We start from the raw sequence: 26,895 nt of genomic DNA, 5'->3' as shown, positions 1-26,895 counted from the left end.
GCAAAAACCACACAAAGACATGCTTTAAGAGTGTGAACTCTGGTTGTAGATTTGGGTTTCCCAAACCACCAGCCACAAGAACAATGATTGTGAGACAGGATGAGGATTCAGACACTGAAGCTGCAAAAGCCAAACTCAGACCTTTGTTGAACCTGCTGAAGGAACCTGAAGCTGCTTCCCTCACCATAGAGCAGATTCTGTCACGATGCAACTTGACAATGAATGAGTATGAACAATGCCTCCAAGACATAAACAAGAAAACAGCTCTGATTCTGAAACGTGACCCAAATGAGTGTTGGATCAACAATTACAACCCAGACCTGCTTGAAGCCTGGAACTCTAATTTAGATGTCTCATTCATTTTGAATGCCTATTCATGTATAGAATACCTCTGTAAATATATAACAAAGAAAGAATCTGGCCTCTCTGAATACCTGAAGACAGTTATTGACAACTCTGATAAGAACACCGTCAATGAATGTGATGAAATGAGAGCTGTGATGCAGGCTTACTCAAAAAAGAGAGAAATCAGCGCACAGGAGTGTGTGACTCGAGTCTGTGGCCTAAAAATGAAAAAATGTTCCCGCAGTGTTGTATTTGTACCAACAGATGATAACCCAGTAAAAATGAGTCGGCCCATGAGCTTCCTGGAAAGCACAACACATGACAGTTGTAATATTTGGATGACAAGTTTGAGTGATAAATACAAATGCAGACCTGAGACCCCAGAATATGAGGAAATGTCACTGGCTGATTTTGCTGCCTTGTGCAGGTTGGTGAGTGGTCCAAATGAAGGAAAAGATGTGCTTCCTCTTCTAAACCAGCTTGGATTTGTACAAAGGCGAAAGAATGATAAACCAGCTGTAATCAGATATTACCACTGTTCACAGGAAAAAGATCCTGAGCAATATTATGGTCGACTGTTGAGACTTTACCTTCCACACAGATCAGAGCAGGAACTGAAACCACAAGGGTTCCAAACCTATCAGTCCTTCTACAACTCAGGTTTTGTACGACTTCCATGTTCAGACCACAGTGAGTCTGTGAAAAGGGTTGTGAAAAGAAATAAAGACAAGTATGAGAAGAACTCTGAGGATATTGAGAGTGCACTGGAAGAGTTTGAACAAAATAGGGATGTTGTGATTGATGAATGGTGTAATCTTGCTCCTGAATCTGAAGTTGTGAGGCTGCAATGTGATGAGAATCTTCCTGAGAGACATTCTGATGATGAGAACGAACAGGAGAATGTTCCCGACTACAGTCGTCAGTCTGATGCTGTAACAAAGATCAGAGCCGTCAGAGAACAACCTGCAGTAGATCCAGCCGTGGTACGTGTAATGTATCAGAATCTGAACCAGAAGCAGGCCTGCGTGTTCTATGCCATAAGAGACTGGTGTATTCAGCGAGTTTGTGGTTTGAACCCAGATCCATTTTTCTTCTATATCAACGGTGGTGCAGGAACTGGAAAGTCACATCTGATTAAGTGTATTCACTCTGAAGCATCAAAGATCCTGAGCAGACTGCCTGCTAATGCAGAAGAAGCTGACATATCAAATCCAACTGTTTTACTGACTTCATTTACCGGTACAGCAGCTTTTTCTATCAATGGCTCTACATTACATTCTCTACTGAAACTACCCAGGAGTCTGAAACCTCCCATTCAAGGACTTGGTAACCAACTGGATGAAGTCAGATCTGAGCTGATGAATGCTGAAATTATTGTTATTGATGAGATTTCAATGGTTTCAAAACCCCTTTTTGCTTATGTGGATGCAAGACTGAAACAAATCAAAGGCACTCAGAGACCTTTTGGTGGAATGTCAGTTTTAGCTGTTGGAGATTTTTACCAGCTGCCACCAGTGCGACAGTCTAAACCTCTCTGTGTTTACGATCCAGAACAGATTGACCTATGGCAGGAGCATTTTCAGATGATCACTCTAACCGAGATCATGCGTCAGAAAGATGATGTGGCCTTTGCAGAGATGCTGAACAGGATTAGAGTCAAAGAAAAGACAGATGAGCTTTCTCAGTGCGACAGAGATTTGTTGTCACAGGCTGTGACTGCACCAGAAGAATGTCCAACTGAGGTCTTACACATTTATGCCACCAACAAGAATGTGGAATCCCACAACACAGATACCCTGAAGAAGCTTCATTCAAACATTATAATCATCAATGCAGACGATTTCCAGAAGGATAAATGTACAGGCAGAATGGAACGAAGAGACAAACCATTTACAGGTGGGAGAAATGATTTACCTGACACTCTGAATGTTGCTGAAGGAGCTCGAGTCATGCTGACCAGAAACTTGGACACACTAAACGGTTTAGTCAACGGTGCTTTTGGTATACTGATAAAGGTGGTGAGATCTGAAAATGATGGACACATAATTAAACTGGGGCTCAGGATGGACAACCGGCAGCCTATGAGACACAACCGCAGTGCTAATTCAGCATCTGATGATCTTGTTTACATTGAGAGAGCAGAGGAGAGTCTGAAGTTTAAAGGAGCAGTACGCAGACAGTTTCCTGTAAAGCTAGCATTCGCTTGCACAATTCACAAAACTCAGGGTCTTACAACACAGACAGCTGTAGTTTCAATGAAGAACATTTTTGAACCAGGTATGGCTTACGTTGCTCTCAGCAGGGTGACATCTCTCAGTGGACTCTATTTGCAGGACTTGGATGAGAAAAAGATTTACTCCAATCCCGAGGTAACTGCAGCGCTCCAAACCATGAGACAAGCCAGTGTTGAGGAAATGATGCCTCTTCTTCAGGTCAGAGAAACAGCCAGCAGACTTGACACTCTTACACTGATCCATCACAATACAGAGGGTTTGCCATCTCACATCAGTGACATCAAGAGTCATCATGAAATGTGTTTAGCAGATGTTTTGTGTCTCACTGAGTCTCACCTTCAAGGCTCCTTTGTTGCAGACAGTCTTCATTTGGATGGCTACACCATGTTCAAACGCAACAGACATGTGTCCTACACAAACTTTCCTCACATGGCCAGCAGAAGTGGTGGGGGAGTTGTTGTGTATTTGAGGAATCATTTTCAGGTTCAGGTAAAACAGTATCTGCATAATGTCACTGATCTTGAGTTTTTAGTGTTGAAGGTTCAGGCTCCATTCCCTGCACTCATTGCTGTTGTGTACAGACCCCCTGACTACAGTTTGACACCATTCATGCAAAACCTGGTAAGTCTTTTAGATTCACTTGAAATCATGGACTGTCACCCAATAATTGTGTGTGGAGATTTTAATGAGAACCAGTTGCAGAGTGGAAGAAAACAGATTCTGGAGCAGTTTCAGTCGAGAGGGTATTCACAGCTGATCACTTCTGCCACTACAGACAAGAACACCCTGCTTGACCTCATTTTTATTTCTCAGCCACAGAAATGTCTGTATTCAGGTGTTCTGAGATCATATTACAGTTACCACAACCCTGTCTTTTGTGTCCTGTCCTCGAGCCAATCATGAAGTCGTCTGGTGAGTTTTGAAACAATTACAGATCATGTTTGTTACAGAGTTTACTGATTGTAGAGCATGAAAAAGATTTTTCATTGAAAAAAGGGTCTTCCCTACTCTGTCTGTCAGGAGACCCTTTCTTATTGCAATGTTATTAATCATTTCACCAAATCATTGCTGAACTTCATGCAGAGCACAGAACATCTGCTATCATGCACCTCTGATCTGAAATGTGCTGCAACATTTATTAAACCAACATCATTTCTTTTATTCTCATGTTTTAAATGACTAAATCTTTTTACTGTGACGTATGTAGCTCAACAAACGAGATCTTCCCCTCCAAGGGCTTGAAAATATGAAATAGTAAATAAATAAATCCCACATAAATGCAGGTATTTATTATGGCTCACATGAATAAATACAGACAATTATATTTTCTTGATTATAGTAGCTTTTGTAGAATCAAAAGTTTTTGTGATGAATGAGGTTTTGCTTATCATGTTTTACAGGTAAAAAATGTCAAAAGTTATAAACTATCTTTACGCTACCAGAGATGTCTATAATGATACATTATGTAGAGAAAAACATTAGTACAGCTTACAGAATATGTATAAAAACTGATTTAGAAGTAAATGGATAGTTTTCTGAAAGTTCCCGATTACAGTTTAACACCACCCACCCAGATCAGCCCCCAAGTGTCTATGTAATGCTGGTATGGTGTGTGAGTTTGACTTGGCCTTTATCCGGGTGGGTTTGGGTTTGGGTGGATAAAGGCCAAGTCAGAATTCTCTGAGCAGCTGGAAAAAGCTGCTAATAAACAAAGACATCAAAAAGTGTGGGCTTTAGGTGTAGCCCCCGCTTTCTGATGCACTAATTAGACTTAGTAACCGACACCCCATACCAGCATTACATAGACACTTGGGGGCTGAGCTGGGTGGGTGGTGTTATAAGCACGTGTTTTGTTAGATATATTTTTTCAGACACCATCTTCATGAACTGCTGAGCCAAACCTGATCCATCAGTGCTGGACTGCACAGATAACTACATGCCACAAGGAGACTGCTGTGTTATGAATTGCCATACCAGTGTGTCTTCAATGGAGAAGATGACACACCCATCACCTGACCTCCTGCCTGATCTGGAGACCATCATCATGCTACCACACTACACACCTCTGAGACCATCAATGATGACTCATACTGAGGAAACTATTTCCTGTCAGAGATGCTCAGTGATCCTCAGAGCAGAGAGAGGTATGATTCTTTATCTTTGATAAAAAATGGCAGTGTTTTTAATTCAATTAATTAATTAAAATCCTGTTTAGTGCATAAATAATTCCACACTCAAATGATTATACTTGTTGACACTTTTTGAGTTTTAATTCACATTATGGATTACAAATCTATGCTTTTTCTACTCTGTCTCTCTGTGCAGGTATTGCTTGTCTTCTGAGTTCTTCCGTGTCCCAACTGAGGCCTTCAAACCTCATTGCAGAGCTCATGTCTTTCCTCACCATCATGTGAGTGTGAGATTGCTCTGGATTCTGGTTATGTGGCCTGCAGCACCTATAAGGTATTTCAACATTGTTCATTGTATAACTTATTTGTAGTTTTTAGGGTTTCTACAGACAAAAAAAATGTTCCTTTTTCTGTATTTTTTAGAACAAGCTCGTCCAGTGTGCCTGCATTCCAGCTTCTTAGACTCTACGCAAGTGGACAGAGTATCAGTGTTTGGCCACTCTTACAGACACTGACTTCTGTCAATTCACTTCTACTGATCGGGCACCTCACTCCAGGAAGACAGAGGGCTGCAAGCCTGTCATCATTTCCAGTGTGGCTTTGTATTCTTGGGTTAGCATCAGATTTTTCCCACAAATATTCAAAGGTAACACTTGTTTTAAGCTTAGTTATTAAATCAAAAGTCTTCCCTTGTGTCATGTCTGTGAAGGTTCTCATGATGTCCTTTGATGTAGTCTCTCTCTTCACTTGCATACCCACTACAGAGGCAGTGGAGACTGTCAGAAAACGACTGCAAGAAGACAGCTCCTTGGAAGACAGGACCAACTTCACACCCGATCAGATGTGCACACTGTTAGACCTCTGCCTCACCACTACATATTTCAAATACAACGAGGGTTTCTACAGACAAAAACATGGCTGTGCCATGGGTTCCCCTGTGTCACCTGTTGTAGCCAACCTTTACATGGAGGAAGTGGAAAGGAAGGCTCTTGGCTCTTTCAACGGAAGAGTACCCAGCCACTGGTACAGATATGTAGATGACACCTGGGTCAAAATCAAAAGGCAAGAAGTGGAATCCTTCACTGCGCACATTAACACCGTGGATAAAAACATCAAGTTCACCAGGGAAGACACAAAGGACGACTGTTTGCTTTTCCTGGACTGCGCTATGCACATTGAAGAGAACGGCAAACTCAACATCGAAGTTTACCGGAAGCCCACACACACGGACCAGTACCTCCTCTTTGACTCCCATCACCCTCTGGAACACAAACTTGGAGTAATTAGGACACATGTCAGTGTTTTTTAATTCAATTAATTAATTTAAATCCTGTTTATTGCATAAATAATTCCACACTCAAATGATTATACTTGTTGACACTTTTTGAGTTTTAATTCACATTATGGATTACAAATCTATGCTTTTTCTACTCTGTCTCTCTGTGCAGGTATTGCTGTCTTCTGAGTTCTTCAGTGTTCCAACTGAGACATTCAAACCTCACTGCAGAGCTCATGTCTTTCCTCACCATCATGTGAGTGTGAGATTGCTCTGGATTCTGGTTATATGGCCTGCAGCACCTATAAGGTATTTCAATATTGTTCATTGTATAACTTATTTGTAGTTTTTAGGCCTTAACACAACTAAAATGTTCCTTTTTCTGTATTTTTTAGAATAAGCTCGTCCAGTGTGCCTGCATTCCAGCTTCACAGAAAAGAACATCAGACACCAGCGAGGGAGGATAAGAAAGACAGACACAACAACATTGTCATCCCCTATGTAGCCGGTGTATCAGAAAAACTCAGGAGAGTTTTCTCCAAATACGACATCCCAGTGTACTTCAGACCCAGTAACACACTCAGACAGAAACTGGTTCACCCGAAAGACAAAACTCCTAAACACAAACTTAACAATGTGGTGTACGCTGTACAGTGCAGCGAGGAATGCCCAGACTTCTACATCGGAGAGACCAAACAGCCACTTCACAAGCACATGGCACAACATAGAAGAGCCACCTCCACAGGACAAGACTCAGCAGTCCATCTGCATCTAAAGGACAAAGGTCAGTCTTTGAGGATGCCAATGTTCACATTTTGGACAGATGGAGGAGTGAAAGAAGCCATTTACGTCCACTGTGAGCGACCATCTTTAAACAGAGGCGGTGGTTTACGACACCAACTGTCTGCCATCTATAATCCAGTTTTGAGTTCCCTCCCCAGACACTGTAACGTCCACTCACATCCTGGGAGTGGGCGTGGGTGATTTCCTGACCTCGGGAAATCACATGATAGGGTGGGGCCAGGTTTCACAATGAGCTCACCCGAAACCCTGGCTGATTGGGACCCACACCCACTTTCACACCTTGGCTCATGTGATTAGGTAGAGGATCATCAGGGGGTTCTTTGTCCCTCTTTGGGGGGAAACTCCCACTGGGTTTAAATCTGGGACTCTCCACCATTGACCCTTAGAACTGAAGAAGCTTCTCGGATGAGAGGTGAAACGTCTTCAAGGAACTCAAAGAAGTCCAGACGCTTTTCTTTCCAAGCTCCTTAGACTTCACTTGTGTTAATTACATTTTATTTGTTGTTGTTTTCTTTTAGATTTATATGCAGTGATTGGATGTGGTGGAGCTTTGTTAACCGTGTGGAAAACATCTGTTTGTGATGATATTTACAATGAGGCTTTAAGGTGACAGTTTCCATGTAATTTCAATCCTCTTACTAAGCAAAAACATGTTTGCAATTAACATATTTTTTCAGTTTTGTCTTTTGGATTTATGGTTAACATTCCTCTGTGACAGCAAATACTAAACTGGTCCAAGTAACCAGCATATCATTGGTCAAAGGCAAAAAGGACCACATGTCACACTAGCAATGAATTTTTGACTGTGTTTGTGTTAGTATAGAGTAGGTCTAACAGTGGTTTTCCACATCTGCTCTAATATATATAGATAATGGGTCAGACATATAAAGTCATTTTGAAAAGTTCATAAAGGTCATTTATATGTGTTCCTCTTTATCATTTTATATCAGGTCACACAGCTGACTTGAGTTTTGATCAGAGTAGAACCATAACATTCATGCTAATGGTTCTACTGTTTACAGTTACTTTATGATGGATTTCACCCTGGTCACAGCACTATGTGAAAAGCTGTTAGAGGTAAAGTTAAGCCAATTAATACATCATCATAAGTCACTCTCTAACGCAGGGCAGTGATTATTATTCACCATATTTATCATCGAATCATCTTGTGCACTTATTAACTAAATGTTGTTTGTTTGTTTTTTTTGTTTGTTTGTTTGGGGTTTTTTTGTTGCCATTTTTACCTTTCACCAACTGTGTAAATTCTGCAATTTTACCTTGGTTTTGTTTCACATCAGTTTATCTGCTGGCTGGTATTCCTGTCTTCCTTCTCTCACCCCAACCGGTCGCAGCAGATGGCCGCCCCTCCCTGAGCCTGGTTCTGCTGGAGGTTTCTTCCTGTTAAAAGGGAGTTTTTCCTTCCCACTGTCGCCAAAGTGCTTGCTCATAGGGGGTCATATGTCATATGATTGTTGGGTTTTTCTCTGTATCTATGAAGCGCCTTAAGGCGACTTTTGTTGTGATTTGTTGCTATATAAATTGAATTGAATTGGTTTTCTTTCTTTTCTAATGTTTCTGGTCATTTTTCACAGTTAAACAAGTAACTTTGAGGTTACGTCATCGTTTTCAGCTGTTATCTGTATACATTTTTTTCCTAATAATTACATTTCTGCAAAATTATAGCAGTTCTGGTAAGTTGTAATATTTCTGCCAAGTTATTAATTTTTTAATAAATTATTACATTTCTGCTAAGTTGTAGCTTCTGGTAAACTACAACATTTCTGCTGAATTGTTATGTTTCTTCTAAGTTATTGCATTTCTGCTAAGTTATTACATTTTTGCTAACTTGATGTTCTTCTGCAAAGTTATTAAAATTTCAACAACTTTTTAAACGCTGACTTTGATTTCTTCAGCTTCTTCAGCTATTTTCAACTATTTTCAGCAGACAGCTTCAGCTTTACAGTTTCCTCTAAGTGATTGCAGTTCTGCTAAGTTATTCCATTTTAGCAAAGTTCCTTTGCTTCTGCAAAGTTTTTACAATTTCTGCAACTTTTCAGCTTTTTCAGCTACTTTTTGCATACAGCTTCAGCTTTAAGCATCCACACTGCATTTTCGCAGGAAATGCAAATTTTTCTAGTTATTATTATTGTGTGGATGCTTTAAGCATCCACACTATTGAGTTCCTGTTTCTCTTTATTCTTTATTATTGTGTGGATGCTTTAAGCATCCACACTATTGAGTTCCTGTTTCTCTTTATTCTTTATTATTATTATTATTATTCTTAGGACTTCCGTACACTTTTCGCCGTAGAACTACTTCCACAATTTTCAGCCGATTTTCACCGTTCAAATTTTAAACTATTCAGCTATTTTTGCTCTTTCCGGCTATGACTTTTGCTATTTTTAACTATTATACTTTTTAAAATATTCCACTTTTTTCCTTTAATTTGTCCCATTGAAATGAATGGGAAACTTCAGCAATTCTGCTAAAATTTGCTTGTTTTTGAAACTTAACTACTTCCTCATACTTTCACCTAGAACAACCATTCAAATTTTAAAATGTTCACAAATTATTGGGCTATTCAGGTATGATTCAGCTTTTTCAAATCTTTTACTGTTTTACTTTTATGCCTCTTAAAGTTTTGAGTTGCAAAATTGTGATTTTTCACAAAATACATGTGTTGTTATGGTTGCTATGCTCTTGGCTTCCAGTGTGCCACTGAAGGTTTTGCAATTTTCACTTCATGTCCGAACAACTTCCTGCTACTTGCTCAATTTTCACTCAACTTCCACAAATTATACATCAAAACGTAGGTATTTTTGCTGGCTTTCAGAAAATGTCACCATCATTGTTGTGGGATTTATATAATTTTGGCAAATCTCCTCAGACTAACACAAGGTCAGAAAACTCTCCATATAAAGTCAATGGAGAGTTTGTTCAAAATCACCGCTGCATTTCTGTAATGAGAGGCATATTCGAATCGTCATATCTCCTTAACGAAGCAAAGTTAAGACATGAGGCTTGTCCCGGTATATCTTCAGACACTCGTGACGCTCACAATTCAAGAATTATTTTCTCACCTATTACCGTTCTGAAATGAGTTGGACTTGTTTGAGGGTAGGAAATTTGTCCTTCGCTCAGATTTCTTCAGATTTCAAACTGTGGAAATGAACCACTTTTTTCTCTCGTCATAACTTTTTGTTGGATTTCCACAGAGACCTGAAAATTTCCATGATTGTTCACCAAACCCTGCTGTCTCTTACGGTGAAAGAATGATATCGATACTCCAAATAGATTTAGAGTTAGAAAGCGTTGTTTGAGGGCAAGTCAAGGCAGTTTTTGCTTCGCTCTACTCAGTTATGGTGCATTAGAAGTCAAATATCTTTAATAATTCATATTTTAATGATAAATTGTAAACACTGGAAGATTCCCCCATCTCTTCTGAACAAAACGGTGTAAGAATGACCGCTCTAGCCCCTACGGTTAGGAAATTATGGTCATTTGTTTGAGGGGAGTCCTCACTATGAGAAATAGGCTGCAATAATCCTGTGCCTCTCTGTGCTGCGTGTGTAAAAAGAGGCACATGTTTTGGCGGGAAAAAGTACACAGGCTCTCTGATTGGTGGATTCAAATTCAGCAGCTCCCAGGCTGACCTAGAAACTTACTTCTCTCTCCCTGTGCATTTTTTTGCTGATTTTTTCATTTAACAAGTATATTTGAGGGACCCTCAGCATGTTCAGCATTTTTTCAGCTGTCCATTTTGCTTTTCCAATTTTTCTGTTTAACTTATTACTATTGTGCTAAATAATACTATTTCTGCTATTTTATAAGATTTGTGCCTAATATAGTATTTCTGCTAAATTACAATATTTCTGCTTTTTATACTATTTGTGCTAAAACATAGTATTTCTACTAAATGTAGTATTTATGCTTAATCATACTATTTCTGCTTTTTATGGGATTTGTGCCTAATATAGTATTTCTGCTTTTTATAGTATTTGTGCTAAAACATAGTATTTCTACTAAATGTAGTATTTATGCTTAATCATAGTATTTCTATATATTTCTGCCAGGTCCCCAGGCAGCCAATCCTCTGTGAGGACTGAGAAATTCAAATTTTCAAATCAGGGCCTGCACGGCTTCCCAGCCAATCATATATGTGTCCTGAGGCATTCAAATTTGCATTTTGGGGCCTTCATGGCTTCTAAGCCAGCCAATCATATCTGAGGGCTGAGGAATTCAAATCCACAAATCAGGGCCTGCACAGCTTCCCAGCCAGCCAATCATGTATGTGGGCTCCAGGTATTCAAATTTGCATATTGGGGAATTCGTGGCTTCTAAGTCAACAAGTCATCCATGTCATATATCTCTAAAAATTCATATTTTAATGATAAATTGTCAACACTTGAAGATTCCCCCATCTCTTCTGAACAAAACGGTGTAAGAATGACCGCTCTAGCCCCTACGGTTAGGAAATTATGGTCATTTGTTTGAGGGGAATCCTCACTATGTGAAATAAACTGAAAGAAGCAGGTCTATGTCTCTGTGCTGCGTGTGTAAAAAGATGCACCTGTTTTGGCGGGAAAACGTAAACAGCCTCTCTGATTGGTGGATTCAAATTCAGCAGCTCCCAGGCTGACCTAGAAACTTAGTCCTCTCTCCCTGTGTGTGTGTGTGTGTGTGTGTGTGTGTGTGTGTTTAGTGGGAGAGAGAGGACCCTGCCCTTATTTGACAGCATGTCATTGTAGGATTTAAATTGAACATAGTTAGACTGGTTGACTGGATTAGAGCCTGTGTTTGTGTGTCCCTCTGTGCATTTGTGTTTCAATAAGTTATTACTATTCTGCTAAATCATAGTATTTCTGGTACTTTTCGGTACTTGTGCTAAATACAGTATTTCTACTAAATCATACTATTTCTGCTTTTCATAGGATTTGTGCTTAATATAGTATTTCTGCTAAATTATAGTTTTTCTTCTTTTTATAATATTTGTGCTAAAACATAGTATTTCTACTAAATGTAGTATTTATGCTTAATAATAGTATTTCTATATATTTCTGCCAGGTCCCCAGGCAGCCAATCCTCTGTGAGGACTGAGACATTCAAATTTTCAAATCAGGGCCTGCACAGTTTCCCAGCCAATCAAATAAGTGTCCTGAGGCATTCAAATTTGCATATTGGGGCCTTCGTGGCTTCTAAGCCAGCCAATCATATCTGAGGGCTGAGGAATTCAAATCCACAAATCAGGGCCTGCACGGCTTCCCAGCCAGCCAATCATATATGTGGCCTCAGGCATTCAAATTTGCATATTGGGGAATTCGTGGCTTCTAAGTCAATAAGTCATCCATGTCATATATCTCTAAAAATTCACATTTTCATGATAAATTGTCAACACTTGAAGATTCCCCTATCTCTTCTGATCAAAACGGTGTAAGAATGACTGTTCTAGCCCCTACAGTTAGGAAATTATGGTCATTTGTTTGAGGGGAGTCCTCACTATGAGAAATAGACTGCAATAATCCTGTGCCTCTCTGTGCTGCGTGTGTAAAAAGGATGCACCTGTTTTGGAGGGAAAGAGTGCACAGGCTCTCTGATTGGTGGATTCAAATTCACCAGCTCCCAGGCTGACCTAGAAACTTACTTCTCTCTCCCTGTGTGTGTGTGTGTGTGTGTGTGTGTGTGTGTGTGTGTGTGTGTGACAGAGAGAGAGAGAGAGAGAGAGAGAAAGCCTTTTAATGGGATGATCTCATTGTAAGATTCAAAATCAATATATTTAGACTGGTTGACTGAATTGGATCTTGTGTGTGTGTCTCTCTGTGCATGTGTGTTTCCTTATGTGTCCATATTTGTGATTGTGTGGCTGTTATATTTTTTTTGCCGATTTTTTTCATTTAACAAGTATATTTGAGGGACCCTCAGCATGTTCAGCATTTTTTCAGCTGTCCATTTTGCTTTTCCAATTTTTCTGTTTAACTTATTACTATTGTGCTAAATCATACAATTTCTGCTTTTTATAGGATTTGTGCTTAATATACTATTTCTGCTTTTTATAGGATTCATGCTTAATCATACTATTTCTATATATTTCTGCCAGGTCCCCAGGCAGCCAATCCTCTGTGAGGACTCAGACATTCAAGTATACAGATCACAGCCTGCACGGCCTCCCAGCCAGCCAATCATATCTGAGGTCTCCCGTTTCCTCTCTCGTCATATCTCAGCGACAGATGTACAGAGAGCAATGAAAATCGCAGTCAAAGTACACCAAAGTCCGCTGATTCAGCCAGTAGAAGAATTATGCTTCTAGTCCACCTAGTTTTTGAGTTACACAACGTTTTGTAACTCCAAAAAACGGTGTTTTTCGCCTCTCACCGCAATCTAATTCTGACTCCTCATCAGCCTGTTTTTCCAAAGCGGCCGCTCTCTTTCCCAGTGGCGCAGTTGGTAATGACACGGCTCTGCAAGCCAAAGGTCGTGGGTTCGATTCCACCTTGGTCAACATGTTTTTTTTCCCTACAAATTAATACACTGTCACAGACCAGTAATTCATATTCATCATTTATTACAATTCTGCAAATTTTTATGATTTTACCAGCTTTTGATAATATGGACCTCACATTCTTGTTAACACTCCATGGCACAAATACTCTTCCCTTTAGGCTCTGTGTATGTGTGTGTGTGTGTATCAATATTTCTCCCATTTTAAAGTATTACTCCTCCATAATTGTATTTCTGTTCAATCAAAGTACTTTTACTACATCTTAGTATTTCTGCTCAATCTTAGTATTTCTGCTCAATCATAGTATTTCTGCTAAATCATAGTATTTTTGCCAAATCATGATTTTTGTGCCAAATCATAACATTTGTGTTATGTTAAAGTATTACTACTAATTGGAGGAATTTCTGTCATGTTACAGTATATGTGCTAAATATAGTATTTCTGCCAAATCATACTATTTCTACTATGTTATATTTTTCTTTCTAAATACAGCATTTCTGCTATATAATTGTATTTCTGCTTTTTATACTATTTGTGCCTAACATAGTATTTCTGCTAAATTATAGTATTTCTGCTTTTTATACTGTTTGTGCCTAATATAGTATTTCTGCTTTTTATAGGATTTGTGTTTAACCTTCAGAGGTCCTTAGGGACATTTATTGTCTTTTGCATTTTTAATTTTAATATAGTATTTCTGCTAAATTATAGTATTTCTGCTTTTTATAGGATTTGTGCTAAAACATAGTATTTCTACTAAATGTAGTATTTATGCTTAATCATACTATTTCTATATATTACTATTCTGCTAAATCATACTATTTCTGCTTTTCATAGAATTTGTGCCTAATATAGTATTTCTGCTAAATTACAGTATTTCTGCTTTTTATACTATTTGTGCTAAAACATAGTATTTCTACTAAATGTAGTATTTATGCTTAATCTATTTGCATATTGGGGAATTCGTGGCTTCTAAGTCAACAAGTCATCCATGTCATATATCTCTAAAAATTCACATTTTAATGATAAATTGTCAACACTTGAAGATTCCCCCATCTCTTCTGAACAAAACGGTGCAGTGACCGTTCTAGCCCTTACGGTTAGGAAATTATAGTCATTTGTTTTGAGGGGAATCCTTAATGGATAATGTTTATATATATATATTTGTCTTTAAAACATCTTTGCAGACTGACTGTCCTGGACTGGTTGTTGTTTTTTTTTCAGGTCTGGTGAACTCAGCTCTTTGGTGTTGGTGTTCAGGAGTAGAGCCTTCTAATAATATTTATTCAAGTTATAGATTTAAAGTTCTGCGAGTTTTTTCTGTAGCAAATAAATATTGTATAGAATATTTAAAATCACCTACATTTTTGATGTTTACAATGCCCATTGTGTGTAAATACTGGAATTTCCTACTACCCGTGAACGCCTCATCTTTTACCTGACTGCCGGACATCCGCCATTCCGCACACTTCGCTGAGTCCGCTCTGGGTGAGTGCTGCTGCTCTGCTTCTCCTCTTCTCTCCTAAATGTTTATAGTCTGTTTGTGCGATTTAACGAGTTCTTTTAGTGATTTATAAAGCCAACCGAGGTATAACTCATATTAGAGTAACACAGTGGTTGCTTTTTCTTAGTGAAACTTTGTCATTTTTGTATGTAAAAGGAGTGTTTGATGAGCTAACAACCCGATGCTAATGCCTAGCGCTCCTTTGAGCCCAGTGTGAAATGAAAATTTGACTGTGAACCACGGTTATCGTGTTGTTTTATTAATTACATTTGGTGTGTTCGTGTTTGTCAGCCTGTTACATAAGGTGCAGTTAGTTCTCTTCACAAATCAGTTGGTTAAAACAGCCTCATTCTTTATGCTGTAAAGTTTTTAACGAACCGCCATCTTAGATTCAGTGTCAGCTGTCGGCAAGATCAAAGGAGCCATTTTACCGCCTCTGACCGAACACGGGAGAAAGAGTCACGTGTGTGCAGGTCTTGTGGGTTAATTAAGACAAAGGAGGGGGGGAGAAACTGAGGATTAAACATAGGCTATGTCCCCACATACACGGGTATTTTTGAAAACGGAGATTTTCCGTTTCTGTTTTAAAAAACAATCCCGTCCACACATAAATGCAGAAATGAAGGAGAACGCTGCTAGGAACATGCCAAAGCAGCAGGTGGCGCTATATTCCTAACCGTGTAGAAATGTTGGCCAATCAGAAGTCTAGAAGCCTCGGTGGGAAATGGCAAACAAAGATGGGGCATAGAAGCAGAACCGAGTCATATCTGTGGGGGGACAGTAACTGTGTGCGCATATGTAAGCATTTAAACACTGCAGAGAGAACAATTAACAGTAACCGTATTGTAGAAATGCATTTCACCGAAACAATAACGTGGCGCACAGTGTGACGTCAAAAAAGGCGCTGCGTTTTCTCCGTTTCCCTGTCCACACATAAATGCAAAAACGGAGTTTTCGAAAATATTCTGGCAAGCGTTTTTAGTTTTTCAGTGACCGAAAACGCCGTTTAAGTGTGGACGAAAGGTGCAAACGCATAGAAAAATCTCCATTTTCAAAAGTACCTGTGTACGTGTGGACATAGCCCAAGAATAATAAGAACTCCTAATATGTAGACTTTAATTTTTAAGAACTGTTTAACAAAGGCTTGTTTGTGCCAACCTAAATCTGCAGCACAGTTTAAATTCTCACTTTGTGGGAAATTAATGAAATAAACAACAGCCCACCTTCACATAAATAAAATATGGCAGTATATTATTATTAGTATGGTATATAGATATTTATTTTAAAATAACAGCATATTTAATGATACTATGTGCAGTTGGTAATATTTTAGGAAGTAGAATTTGAATGCAGACCACCTCAAATATTAAAGCCTTAAAAATATGTCGTGCAGTTTTTCATGTATGAGTGTTTTGCAATCTTAAATGAGATGTAGACCAAAGAAAACAGAGGAGAGTTGTTGTTTGTATTCCAGCTGTAGTAAACAAAGAAGTTTAGTGAATCTTTTTGACAACAGAGAGTGATGCAGTATTGATGCTGATTTGAGTTTTCTGATCCTGTATTTTTGTTCTTTGTCTTTTGTTACACAGAGTGAAATAAAGCTTGGTTTTGCCTTTGCTGGTAAGTAAACCGTGATTGTAACTGAAGCAATATGAAATTGGGATTGTGTAACATTTTTAGCAATTTACATACAATAGTTTGGCTTTTTGTGATATCTTGCCATTTGCTCATGGGCAAAAACACATTTAGGATTTATAAGCAGTAAAGCCCCCCCCGATCTCTGAGTGTCCCTAAAAATGTCCCTGAAGTTTAATAGGCCATTTATGTCTAATTTTAAAGGCTTATCAAAGCATTTCTGTAGTAATTATTGTTTTTATTACACATGTTAAGGCCATTTGAGACTCTGCAATTAAATTTTGCCCTCTTTAGACTAAAGTGAGTTCATTTTGTCTGAGGTACAGTGCTGGGAAAAGTCTTTCTTCCTTGCAGATTTATTTTGTTCATGCTTTTTTGTCACATGTTTCAAATCATCTAACAGGGATGATTTGAATAAATACAAAAAAGCATTTTAAAGTGATGATTTCACGTATGAAGCAGAGAAAACCAAACCAGAGCTATCTGTTCTAATGTGAGAACATGCTGGTCTCTAATACCCAGCTGTGGAAGCCCTGATACGAAGAACTACCATCAAGCATTTATAGTATCAAGTATTATTTGTGATTGTTGCACGCTTTGAAACTGTGATGTTATCATTTGATCAAGTGTGCAGTGCGAGCAAATCATTGCTTGTGGTATCTGCTGTGTTATGTAATAGCACCAAAGTATTAGAGCTTTACGTTCATGAGGAATTTCTGTGGAATTGCAGATGGATAAAACGACACATCACCTTAATAAAGACAGAAATCTTTAATAAGGTGCAGAAAGAGAAGATGGGGTGTTTATAGTAAAGCTGTTGTAAACAAAGAATTTAACAGATTTTTTTTCCCACTACAGATTGTGATGCAGTATTGACTCTGATGCTGATTTCAGTTGTCTGATTCTGTATTTTTGTTCTTTTGTTACAGAGTGAAACAGAACTTCGGTTTTGCCTTTGCTGGTAAGTAAGCAGCAATTGTAACTGCAGTAATATGACATTGTCACTGTGTAACATGTTTAGCAACTTACCTAACGTAGTTTGGTTTTTGTGACATTACCATTTACTGATGGGCAAAAACAAATGGTCAGAATTTATACCTTGTAGCAGCAAAGGCCCCACACATGACCTCTGACTGTCCCTGAAGTTTAACAGGCCATTTGTGTCTGATTTTTATGTTTGAACACAAACAACTGTTTTTATACAGTTGTTCATGTTCTCCGTTTGTTTATGGATTTACCTAGCAGACATAACTATGAACGCATTTTAGGTGAGTTAGTGTAAGTGGTAGCTTAAACTAGGGCTGCTCGATTATGGCAAAAATGATAATCACGATTATTTTCACTGAAATTGAGATCACGATTATTTGACGATATTTATTTAACCCTTTAAGACCTACTATAGAACCAAGTCCACCAGAGCTTATATTATTTTTATTTATTTTTTTTACATGCTGTAGTGCCATTTGTGGGAGCATTTCAAGTTGCTATACATCAATACAACTGTTATAGCCCATATTTTAATAATATGTATGCATTAAGTCCATAGTAATTACATAAATTGCAAAAAAGTGCAATAAACTACAAAAAAAATTTTGAAAATCGCTTTTGTTTTGTTTACATATATTTCTACTTGGAGAAGTTTAAGAGGTTTATCCCTCAAAACTTTAAATACAAAAAAAGTTGCAAAAAATAGTTTCCCACCACAGGAAATTTATTTTGAGTGTCTTCATAGTTTTATTTTGGAGATACAGCAATTTTTATATACTGCAGGAAAAACAAAAAACAATCCTATGATGCAAATTTGCAAAGAAAACAGCATGTGCATCATTTCACTGTGGGAAGTGTTACGAACAGCTGATAGGAACGGCGAAGCGTGTTTCTGGAATATTATGTTTTTGTTCCTCCAAGCGCTTTTTATGCAATTTTTGCAAAGCTATATGTGGAACGAAACCGTGACCGAGGACAAGCTGATGGCATCAGATGTAAGTACAACTCCTCCGGTTTCATATGCAAAACAAATGATTGCGCTAGCTTACACGGTTCAGGTTCTACAGGGATTTAAAAATAGTTACGCAAAACGGAGCGTGCTGCTCTGACCGGCTTTAAAGGGTTAACAATGACTTTTAAAAAATAATATAAAATAGTGTGCAACACCACTGAAGTTTTTTTTTTTTAAACTCTTTTCAACCAACGGCAGTCACTCTCCAAATAACTTCTGCTTAGCTTTCCGAGCTTCCCTCGGGTCCTCTTAATCAGCGGTCTCCAACCTTTTTTGAGCCACGGACCGGTTTATGCCCGACAATATTTTCACGGACCGGCCTTTAAGGTCTCGCGGATAAATGATGGAGGGGCTAATAATCGGCTCAGTCATTTTTAATGATCGTTGAAAGCCCAGATCGTAATCGTGATTAAAATTCGATTAATTGAGCAGCCCTAGCTTAAACACTTAAGAGCACCACAGTTGTTGATTTATATCTTCACTCATATTCTGCTTATGTATTACATTAAAGTCAGACCACTATAGAAGTATTTTTGCCTGAGTGAACAGAAGTGGTACGTTAAACATTTAAGCAATAATAAAAGACTAAGAGAACCAGAGTTGTGAGTAGGCAATGTTGTGTATGTTAAAGCCTGTGTGTAATTTATGTACACTAAGTTTAAATCAGTTTCTTAATAAGTTGCTTGATACAATGTGTTTGAAAATTATATATAAAAGGGAAATATTGCAAAATACAAAAAGATTCCTGCCAACAGGTACAATGGAAGGACTTTTTATTATAATTTTTAAGAAATTAATTGCAAAAATGGCGTGCCACTGTTGTTACTATAACATGTCAGAATTTACATGTATTTTAGGATTTACATATTCAGATCAGAACTAAAACCTAATGAGGTTTTCCGTTGATTCTAACAGTTGTGGTTTTTCCACACTTTATTAAGCACTGACTTGTGATAGAAAATGATGGAGCTAAAAAGCCATAATCTGTACCAACAAATATAGGTGCCTCTTCTTTGCACTTCTGTAGTATGCATGCCTTTATTACACATGTCATCGTCATGTGAGACTCTGTAACTAAAGTTTGTCCTCTTTAGACTACAGTGAGTTCATAAAGGCTTGAAGAAATTGAGGATCTTACTAGTTATTTCATGTCACAGTAAATTGGATTGTGTGTGAAGAGGTTCAACAGTGTAAGTCATTAAACAGTGATCTGATGTGTTGTTTCCTTTCTCTAGGATACTGATCTGATCGTCGCAAGTCTGGTAAGTATAGGTTTTGTCTGCAGTACAGTGCTGAGAAAGGTCTTTCTTCCTTGCAGATTTATTTTGTTTATGCTTTTTTTCACATGTTTCAAATCATCTAACAAGGATGACCTGGATAAATACAAAAAGCAGTTTTAAAGTGATGATTTCATTTTTGAACCAGAACAACCTGGTCTAATGTAAAAACATATTGGTCTCTAATACCCAGCTGTGGATGCCCTGATAGCAACAATTACCATCAAGCATTTACAGTAACTGGTAATGACTGGTTTACATCACTGGTTGATTTTGGTCCACTATAATTTCAGAATTGTCTTAATTAGATCCAAACAGGACAGGCAAAAAAAGAAAAGAAAAAAGTCTTAATTAAGGCCCAATATAGGGTTTTCAAGTCATACCAAGTACCACGGTGGTTAGCACTGTTGCCGCACAGCAAGAAGGTCCTGAGTTTAATTCCAACATCAGGCCGGGGTCTTTCTGTGTGGAGTTTGCATGTTCTCCCGGTGTTTGCGTGGGTTCCCTCCGGGTAGGGCTGCTCAATTAATCGAATTTTAATCACGATTACGATCTGGGCTTTCAACGATCATTAAAAATGACTGAGCCGATTATTAGCCCCTCCCTCATTTATCCGCGAGACCTTAAAGGCCGGTCCGTGAAAATATTGTCGGGCATAAACCAGTCCGTGGCGCAAAAAAGGTTGAGACCGCTGATTAAGAGGACCCGAGGGAAGCTCGGAAAGCTAAGCAGAAGTTATTTGGAGAGTGACTGCCGTTGGTTGAAAAGAGAGGTAAAAAAAAAAAAAAAACTTCAGTGGTGTTGCACACTATTTTATATTATTTTTTAAAGTCATTATTCAATACATTGTTATTGTTAACCCTTTAAAGCCGGTCAGAGCAGCACGCTCTGTTTTGTGTAACTTTTTAAATCCCTGTAGAACCTGAACCGTGTAAGCTAGCGCAATAATTTGTTTTGCATATGAAACTTACATCTTATGCCATCAGCTTGTCCTCGGTCACGGTTTCCTTCCACATAAATTGCATAAAAAGCGCTTGCAGGAACAAAAACATAATATTCCAGAAACACGCTTTGCCGATCTGATCAGCTGTTCGTAACACTTCGCACATTGAAACAGACCGCTAACTATCACATGTCCGCCATTTCCTGCCCGAAACCGGAAGTGATGTCATTTTCGCGGAAAATGTAGTTTTTTTTTACTTGTAGGCCTTAAAAGCCTATACTGGTCATGTTTGACTTTTCTGAATAGTTGCTGGGATGCTTAGAACTCGAATTGCACTGCTGGAAATAGTTTATTTTGATGCACCTGCTGTTTTCTTTGCAAATTTGCATCATAGGATTGTTTTTGTTTTTCCTGCAGTATATAAAAATTGCTGTATCTCCAAAATAAAACTATGAAGACACTGAATAAATTTCCTGTTGTTGTAAACTATTTTTTGCAACTTTTTTGTATTTAAAGTTTTGAGGGATAAACCTCTTAAATTTCTCCAAGTAGAAATATATGTTAAAAAACAAAAACAATTTTCAATTTTTTTGTAGTTTATTGCACTTTTTTGCAATTAATGTAGTTACTATGGACTTAATGCATACATATTATTAAAATATGGGCTATAACAGTTGTATAGCAACTTGAAATGCTCCCACAAATGGCACTACAACATGTAAAAAAATAATATAAGCTCTGGCGGACTTGGTTCTATAGTAGGTCTTAAAGGGTTAAATAAATATCGTCAAATAATCGAGATCTCAATTTCAGTGAAAATAATCGTGATTATCATTTTTGCCATAATCGAGCAGCCCTACCTCCGGGTACTCCGGCTTCCTCCCACCGTCCAAAGACATGCAGCTTGTGGGGATAGGTTAATTGAATAATCCAAATTGTCACTAGGTGTGTATCTGCGAATGAATGTGAGTGCGAATGGTTGTCTGTCCCTGTGTGTTGGCCCTGCGACAGACTGGCGACCTGTCCAGGGTGTACCCTGCCTCTCGCCCTATGACAGGTGGGATAGGCTCCAGTGCCCCCTGAAAAGGATAAGCGGAAGCGAATGGATGGATGGATGGATGGATAGGGTTTTCAAGTCATACCAAGTATCTTAATTTCATTAAAGTCCAGACTGATTCGTTTACACCAAGTGTTTTGTTTCATTCATTCAATTGGACTTGCTTGTGTGCTTCAGATCCTAAGTGTGATTAAACTTAAGCCCAGGACCTGATGAGTTGATGTAGGTCCTGAAGTAGTAAAGGAACTCTGGGACATCACAGTAACAGCACCATGTTTGACTTTAATGCTGGTGTTTTTCTCTCACTATAGATGATTCAGTTTAGTGCAGTTAGTCAGCACAGCTCTTGGTTATCATCGAGATATTATTAGGCAACTTGTTGTAGCTGAACAGGCAAAAACGTCTGGGAGGGTTTCTGTTTTCTGGGGTCTCCAGATCCTTAGAAATCTCTTTGTAAACCTTTACAGAACTATATGTGTTTGTTTCACATTAGAGCAGCTCACGACTAGCAGTTTAGGGACAATTAAATATTCACATAGGGCAGGGGTCTCAAACTCCACTCTTCAAGGGCCGGTGTCCTGAAGCTTTTCCACGTGTCCCTGTTACAAAACACCTGAATAACATTTGTAGGTCATTAGTGAGAGTATAGAATTTGACTGTGTTGAAGTGGCATCCCCGAAGACTGTTCAAATTTAAGTAATTTAAGTGTTTGGAAAAATGTACTTCTAAAAGTACTTTCATTGCATCATGTTCATTCACTCATGAGCTGCTATAACATGAATCAAATTCCTGAATTACCACCTCAGCATGCAGTCACGTTCTGTAGAGTTTTGCTAATGACCTACTAATGTTATTCAGGTGTGTTGCAACAGGGACACATAGAAAAGTTTCTGGACACCAGGCCTTAACAACCAGAGTTTGAGACCACTGGTGGTAGGGCATGGTGGATTTCAAAAGCTTCTTCCCTTAAATCACTGCCTAAAAACTGCTTTTTGTAATTTGTCATAATGACTTGCAAAATATAGGTGGGATGAAAACATAAACATAAGACATTTTATAGTGGCCTGATATTTTTATCAAGGCTGTTTTTTGAAAATAATCCTGCCCTAATTTACAAAAGATGAACTGTCTGAAAGTCATGTTTGTTTGTTTGTTTGTTTGTTTGTTTGTTTGTTTGTTTAAGAAATGTGGGAATCTCCAGCAAAGATCTTACATGCACCAGCTCAGATACAGCACTCACTTCTGTTCTTTTTATCATGAAATGATCTACAAAGAAATGATCATCATACTAAATTTTGCTAATTAGGCCTTTATATCAGCTATGATAAGTTTATTATAGATTTAGTGTAGTGCTTATTGCTGTGTATCAAACATGCCCCAAATGTGACTGAAATATGTAGAAACTGCTGTGTAGAAACTAGTTGTCTCCAAATTTCTCATTTTGCCAAAATTCATACAGAGTGACCTGAAACTGTGCTGTAACCTCAGTGTGTTGGTTTTGTTGGACCATTTAATATTTACAGTAAGTTACTGTAGCAGCACGTCTTCGTTTGAGTTTATAGACTTAGTTTATTGTTTTAATAGAATGTAAAAATGTCCTTATAACAGTTCCACCATCATTTGTTAAACATTGTCATTCTGTTCAGTCCAATAATTTACTGTAGAAGTCTTTAGTATTTAAAGCCCTACATGTATTGTATTTTTGAGATTATAAGGCATAATGTCAATAAACAAGCCTGTTTTTAAGGCAGATTAAGCCAAACAAACAGTCAGATAAGTCAAACTTTATTCAAGTCATTCACAAACAACTCTCAACACTGTTCAGTTGTAACACATAAAATACAGAACAATACACTCTTTCAGTTCATTCCTCATCCACAAATCCATCAAACTCTTCATGGGTTGATCAGTTTGAAATCTGCTTCTTAAGCATGTCTCTTAGCACGTGCCAGGTCCTTGTACACACACCATAATGTTATGTTGAAGCACCGTACGAATTACTCTACGAGGGTCCTGACTATGGTAGCCATAATGCTCTGACAATACATCAAGCAGCACAGCTTTGTAGCTTACGAAGTCTTACTAAAATATTTGACAGAATTTTGAGCGCTGTGTACCACAGAAATCCCGTTTGAGGTCAGTAAGCATAACCAGAATCGATACGCTAGGCACATTGTATGTTTTTGAGATAATGACAGGATTTTAGGTATGCCATATAGTCTGAAGAATATGGTAAATCCAAGCATGTTGGAAATATGACTAATTCCAGTCCTTTTGTGTCTTACAGGTGACCTGCTGCAGAAGATCCTCTCTCTCTCTATCATTATAAGCAATTCTGTCTATCCTATCACTCTCCCAACTCTATCTAATTTGAAAGCCATTCTATCTTGTATCCCTCTATCCCTACTGCTCTATCTAATTTGAAAGCCATTCTATCTTGTATCCCTCTATCCCTACTGCTCTATCTAATTTGAAAGCCATTCCATCTTGTATCCCTCTATCTCTACTGCTCTATCTAATTTGAGAATCCAAGTTTTGAGAATCCTTTCAGAATCCAATTTTCAGAAATCCAAGTTACCAGAACTTGATCTATCTGTTACAGAATTCTGAGAGATCTCTGCTCTCACTGCTCTTTCTTTCCTGTCATTAAGCTCTCTCACATTCAGTCATTTTGCTTTAAATTACAAGTTGAATATACAGTAGTAGAATTACAGTACAGTAGAACTTATAGTAGAAACTACTTACACAGCCCTACATTTGTCATTTTAATTTTGCATTAGACTTTAGTTTGGACTGCTAGTTTGGCTTACTTTGATCAATTGTATAAAATATCACCTTTTTATAAGTTTATTTGTAATAAGATAATCTGGTTATTTTGTAATACATACATTCAGATAAATAATAAATCAGATCCAGTCTGTTAGTCTGTTTCATTGGCTATAACATTTGACTGCAAGTTTATAGTATTATTATTTAAGGACAAACCCATTTTGTCACTCAGTGTAAGTATTCAGTCAGTATTGTCATCGAGAAGTGCCTGAGGACCCAGACTTCCTGTTTCCTGACTGCTGCAGAACATCCAGCTGAAGAAACCCCGTTTCTAAAAGAGCTACAATAAAACGGACCAAATTGTTTCCAGAGAACTTTGAATTTCCTTTATTTTGAGTTTGGAGTACAAATCAGCTTTTTAACATCTATTCATATATTCATAAAAACATTTTATAGTATAATAGTACATTTCTCAGATTTAACAGTAACTTAAGGAGTTATAAGTTTTTCTGTTTCAAGGTTCAGTTTTGTTTATATTTGTGTATAAACACATATAAGCTCCAGATTGTACTTCAGCAAAATGCCAAGAAAAAGTCAAAGGTCGCAGTCCCAGAAGCTTAGATGGCAAAAGCAGAAAGAACAGGTGAATGTTTCTCAGAGCAGTGAGCAGGTAAAGGTGTGTGTTTCAGCTTTTCCCAGCACAGAAGTGCAGAGCAGTGTTCAGACAGCCACAGTGTCTTATGCAGATGTGGTAAAGAGAAGTGTTCCCTCAGTGTCTGTCCCAGAGCCTGAAGTTATGCAGGTAATCCAGACTGAACCCCAGCTAACTGTACAAACACAGCATGATGGAGAGACAGCCACAGTGTCTTATGCAGATGTGGTAAAGAGAAGTGTTCCCTCAGTGTCTGTCCCAGAGCCTGAAGTTATGCAGGTAATCCAGACTGAACCCCAGCTAACTGTACAAACACAGCATGATGGACAAGCTCCAGGACAGTCTCATGTACAGGTTACAAACAGTGAAAGTCCACGAGTGAGTAGCGTCTGTGCTTCCCGAAGCCAGGCTTCTCCTAGGTATGGAAAGTACCGGAATCAGCAATGCATGGCTAACAGTTTGGTTTTCCTGTCATTCTTACACGAGGATGAATTTATTACCAGAGCAGATCTAAACCGTGTGTTGGACAAAGGCCATGCCGTCTATTCAGATGCCAGACTGAGGTTTGTGAACAGTGTGTTTCTAGCCTGCGATGAACTTCCCTCAGTTGTTACCAGCCGCACACACGAGTATCAAGTCGACATGTCTCAGTTTGCTCATTACGGCACATTTGATGGTACAGATCACTTTCCGAGCCTTGAACAGGGATTACAGCGTTTGGCTTCAGAGTTTCGCTATGCTTTGCTAGTCATGGGAGGAACAGTCATCGCTGTTAGCAGGCTGACTTCAGGTGAATATGCATATTTTGACCCTCACCCACGTAAGTCTACTGGTATGCCATTGTCGCTAAGTGTAAGTGGTGGAACTGCAGTTATGTTGAAATTCACACGTCTTAATGACATGATTGACAGGATCAAACGTTTGTACAGAATGTTCAGCATCGCACCAAGCTGTACTTATGAACTACAGCCCATCGAGTTTCACAGTGAAAACGCTGCTGACCAAAGAGATGCTAATCAAACCACCGAATACAGACAAACAGCTACAAGTGCACCAGCACCAGCTTTAAATGAACGTGTTCATGAATTAAACTCCGAAATATACACTGAGCAGACACGGAAACCTGTGGCCAAAGATTTAACCAGTGAAGTAATGTCATCCAGAGTTGATTCTTCAAATGAGACAGCTGCTCCCGGAAAAAAACATCCTTCTGATTATTTTGAAAAGAAAACCTCTGCATCTTCTGTGAGAGAAACTCCGGTAACACCAGATTCTGTTCCTCAGAATGATTCAAACAGTGCCTCCAGTTCAACTAAGATAACAGAGGAACTCTCAGATAAACTGCTGAAACGTAATAAACAGGAAAGGCAAAAAATGAGGAGAAGATTATTAGCCCAACAAAAGCTACCACAACGAAAGGAAAATCAGAAGACGAAAGAAAGGCAGATGTACAGGTTTGATGAAAGCTTCAAGACAAAGAAAAAAAACTCAACTAAGAAGTGTAATGATCCTGATCACAGACATAAAAGGAGTCTGTACAAAAATGAGCTGTATAAATTAAATGCTACCTATAAGGAGAAACACAGAGAACATTTGAGAAAGATGTATAGAGAAAGTGCTAAAATTAGAGAGAGAAAAAGAGAACGTGTCATAAGGACATATAGAGACAATCCCCTATTCAGAGATAAGCAGAAGGAACGTATAACAAGAACGTATAGAGAGTCTCCTATATTCAGAGAAAAGCAGAAGGAACGTATAACAAGAACATATAGAGAGTC

General features: G+C 38.4%; 1 protein-coding gene across 5 annotated transcripts; it reads left to right on the top strand.

Moving 5' to 3' along the window:
* Positions 1-8,680, top strand: LOC147334149 (uncharacterized). 5 transcript variants are annotated; one of them, XR_015125989.1, is made up of 6 exons: positions 1-4,723; positions 4,905-5,042; positions 5,132-5,320; positions 5,473-6,002; positions 6,157-6,293; positions 6,380-8,680. XR_015125989.1 is itself a non-coding variant. In XM_086271372.1 (6 exons), the coding sequence occupies exons 4-6, from the start codon at positions 5,550-5,552 to the stop codon at positions 6,966-6,968; spliced, it is 1,179 nt and encodes a 392-aa protein (XP_086127498.1). In that variant the 5' UTR covers positions 4,201-4,723; positions 4,905-5,042; positions 5,132-5,320; positions 5,473-5,549; the 3' UTR covers positions 6,969-8,680. The 5 variants fall into 5 exon arrangements, 2 of the variants coding, with proteins under 2 accessions (XP_086127498.1, XP_086127491.1); XR_015125988.1 differs by having other exon boundaries at positions 5,132-5,354; XM_086271372.1 differs by having other exon boundaries at positions 4,201-4,723.
* The last annotated feature ends 18,215 nt before the right edge of the window (positions 8,681-26,895 follow it).

The sequence above is a fragment of the Aulonocara sp. 'chitande type north' Nkhata Bay genome, linkage group LG3, assembly GCF_057382095.1.
Source record: "Aulonocara sp. 'chitande type north' Nkhata Bay isolate Kocher_YH1m ecotype deep benthic linkage group LG3, A_spYH_male_GT1.1, whole genome shotgun sequence".
NCBI lineage: Eukaryota > Metazoa > Chordata > Actinopteri > Cichliformes > Cichlidae > Aulonocara > Aulonocara sp. 'chitande type north' Nkhata Bay.
The sequence above is the reverse complement of the archived record's forward strand: the minus strand, read 5'-3'. Positions and strand labels throughout refer to the sequence as shown.

Coding starts and splice junctions, on each gene's coding strand:
- LOC147334149 (XM_086271372.1), top strand. CDS start 5,550: ATGTGCACACTGTTAGACCTCTGCCTCACCACTACATATTTCAAATAC. Junction 6,003..6,156: donor TTGGAGTAATTAGGACACAT/GTCAGTGTTTTT, acceptor CTCTCTGTGCAG/GTATTGCTGTCTTCTGAGTT. Junction 6,294..6,379: donor TGGCCTGCAGCACCTATAAG/GTATTTCAATAT, acceptor TGTATTTTTTAG/AATAAGCTCGTCCAGTGTGC.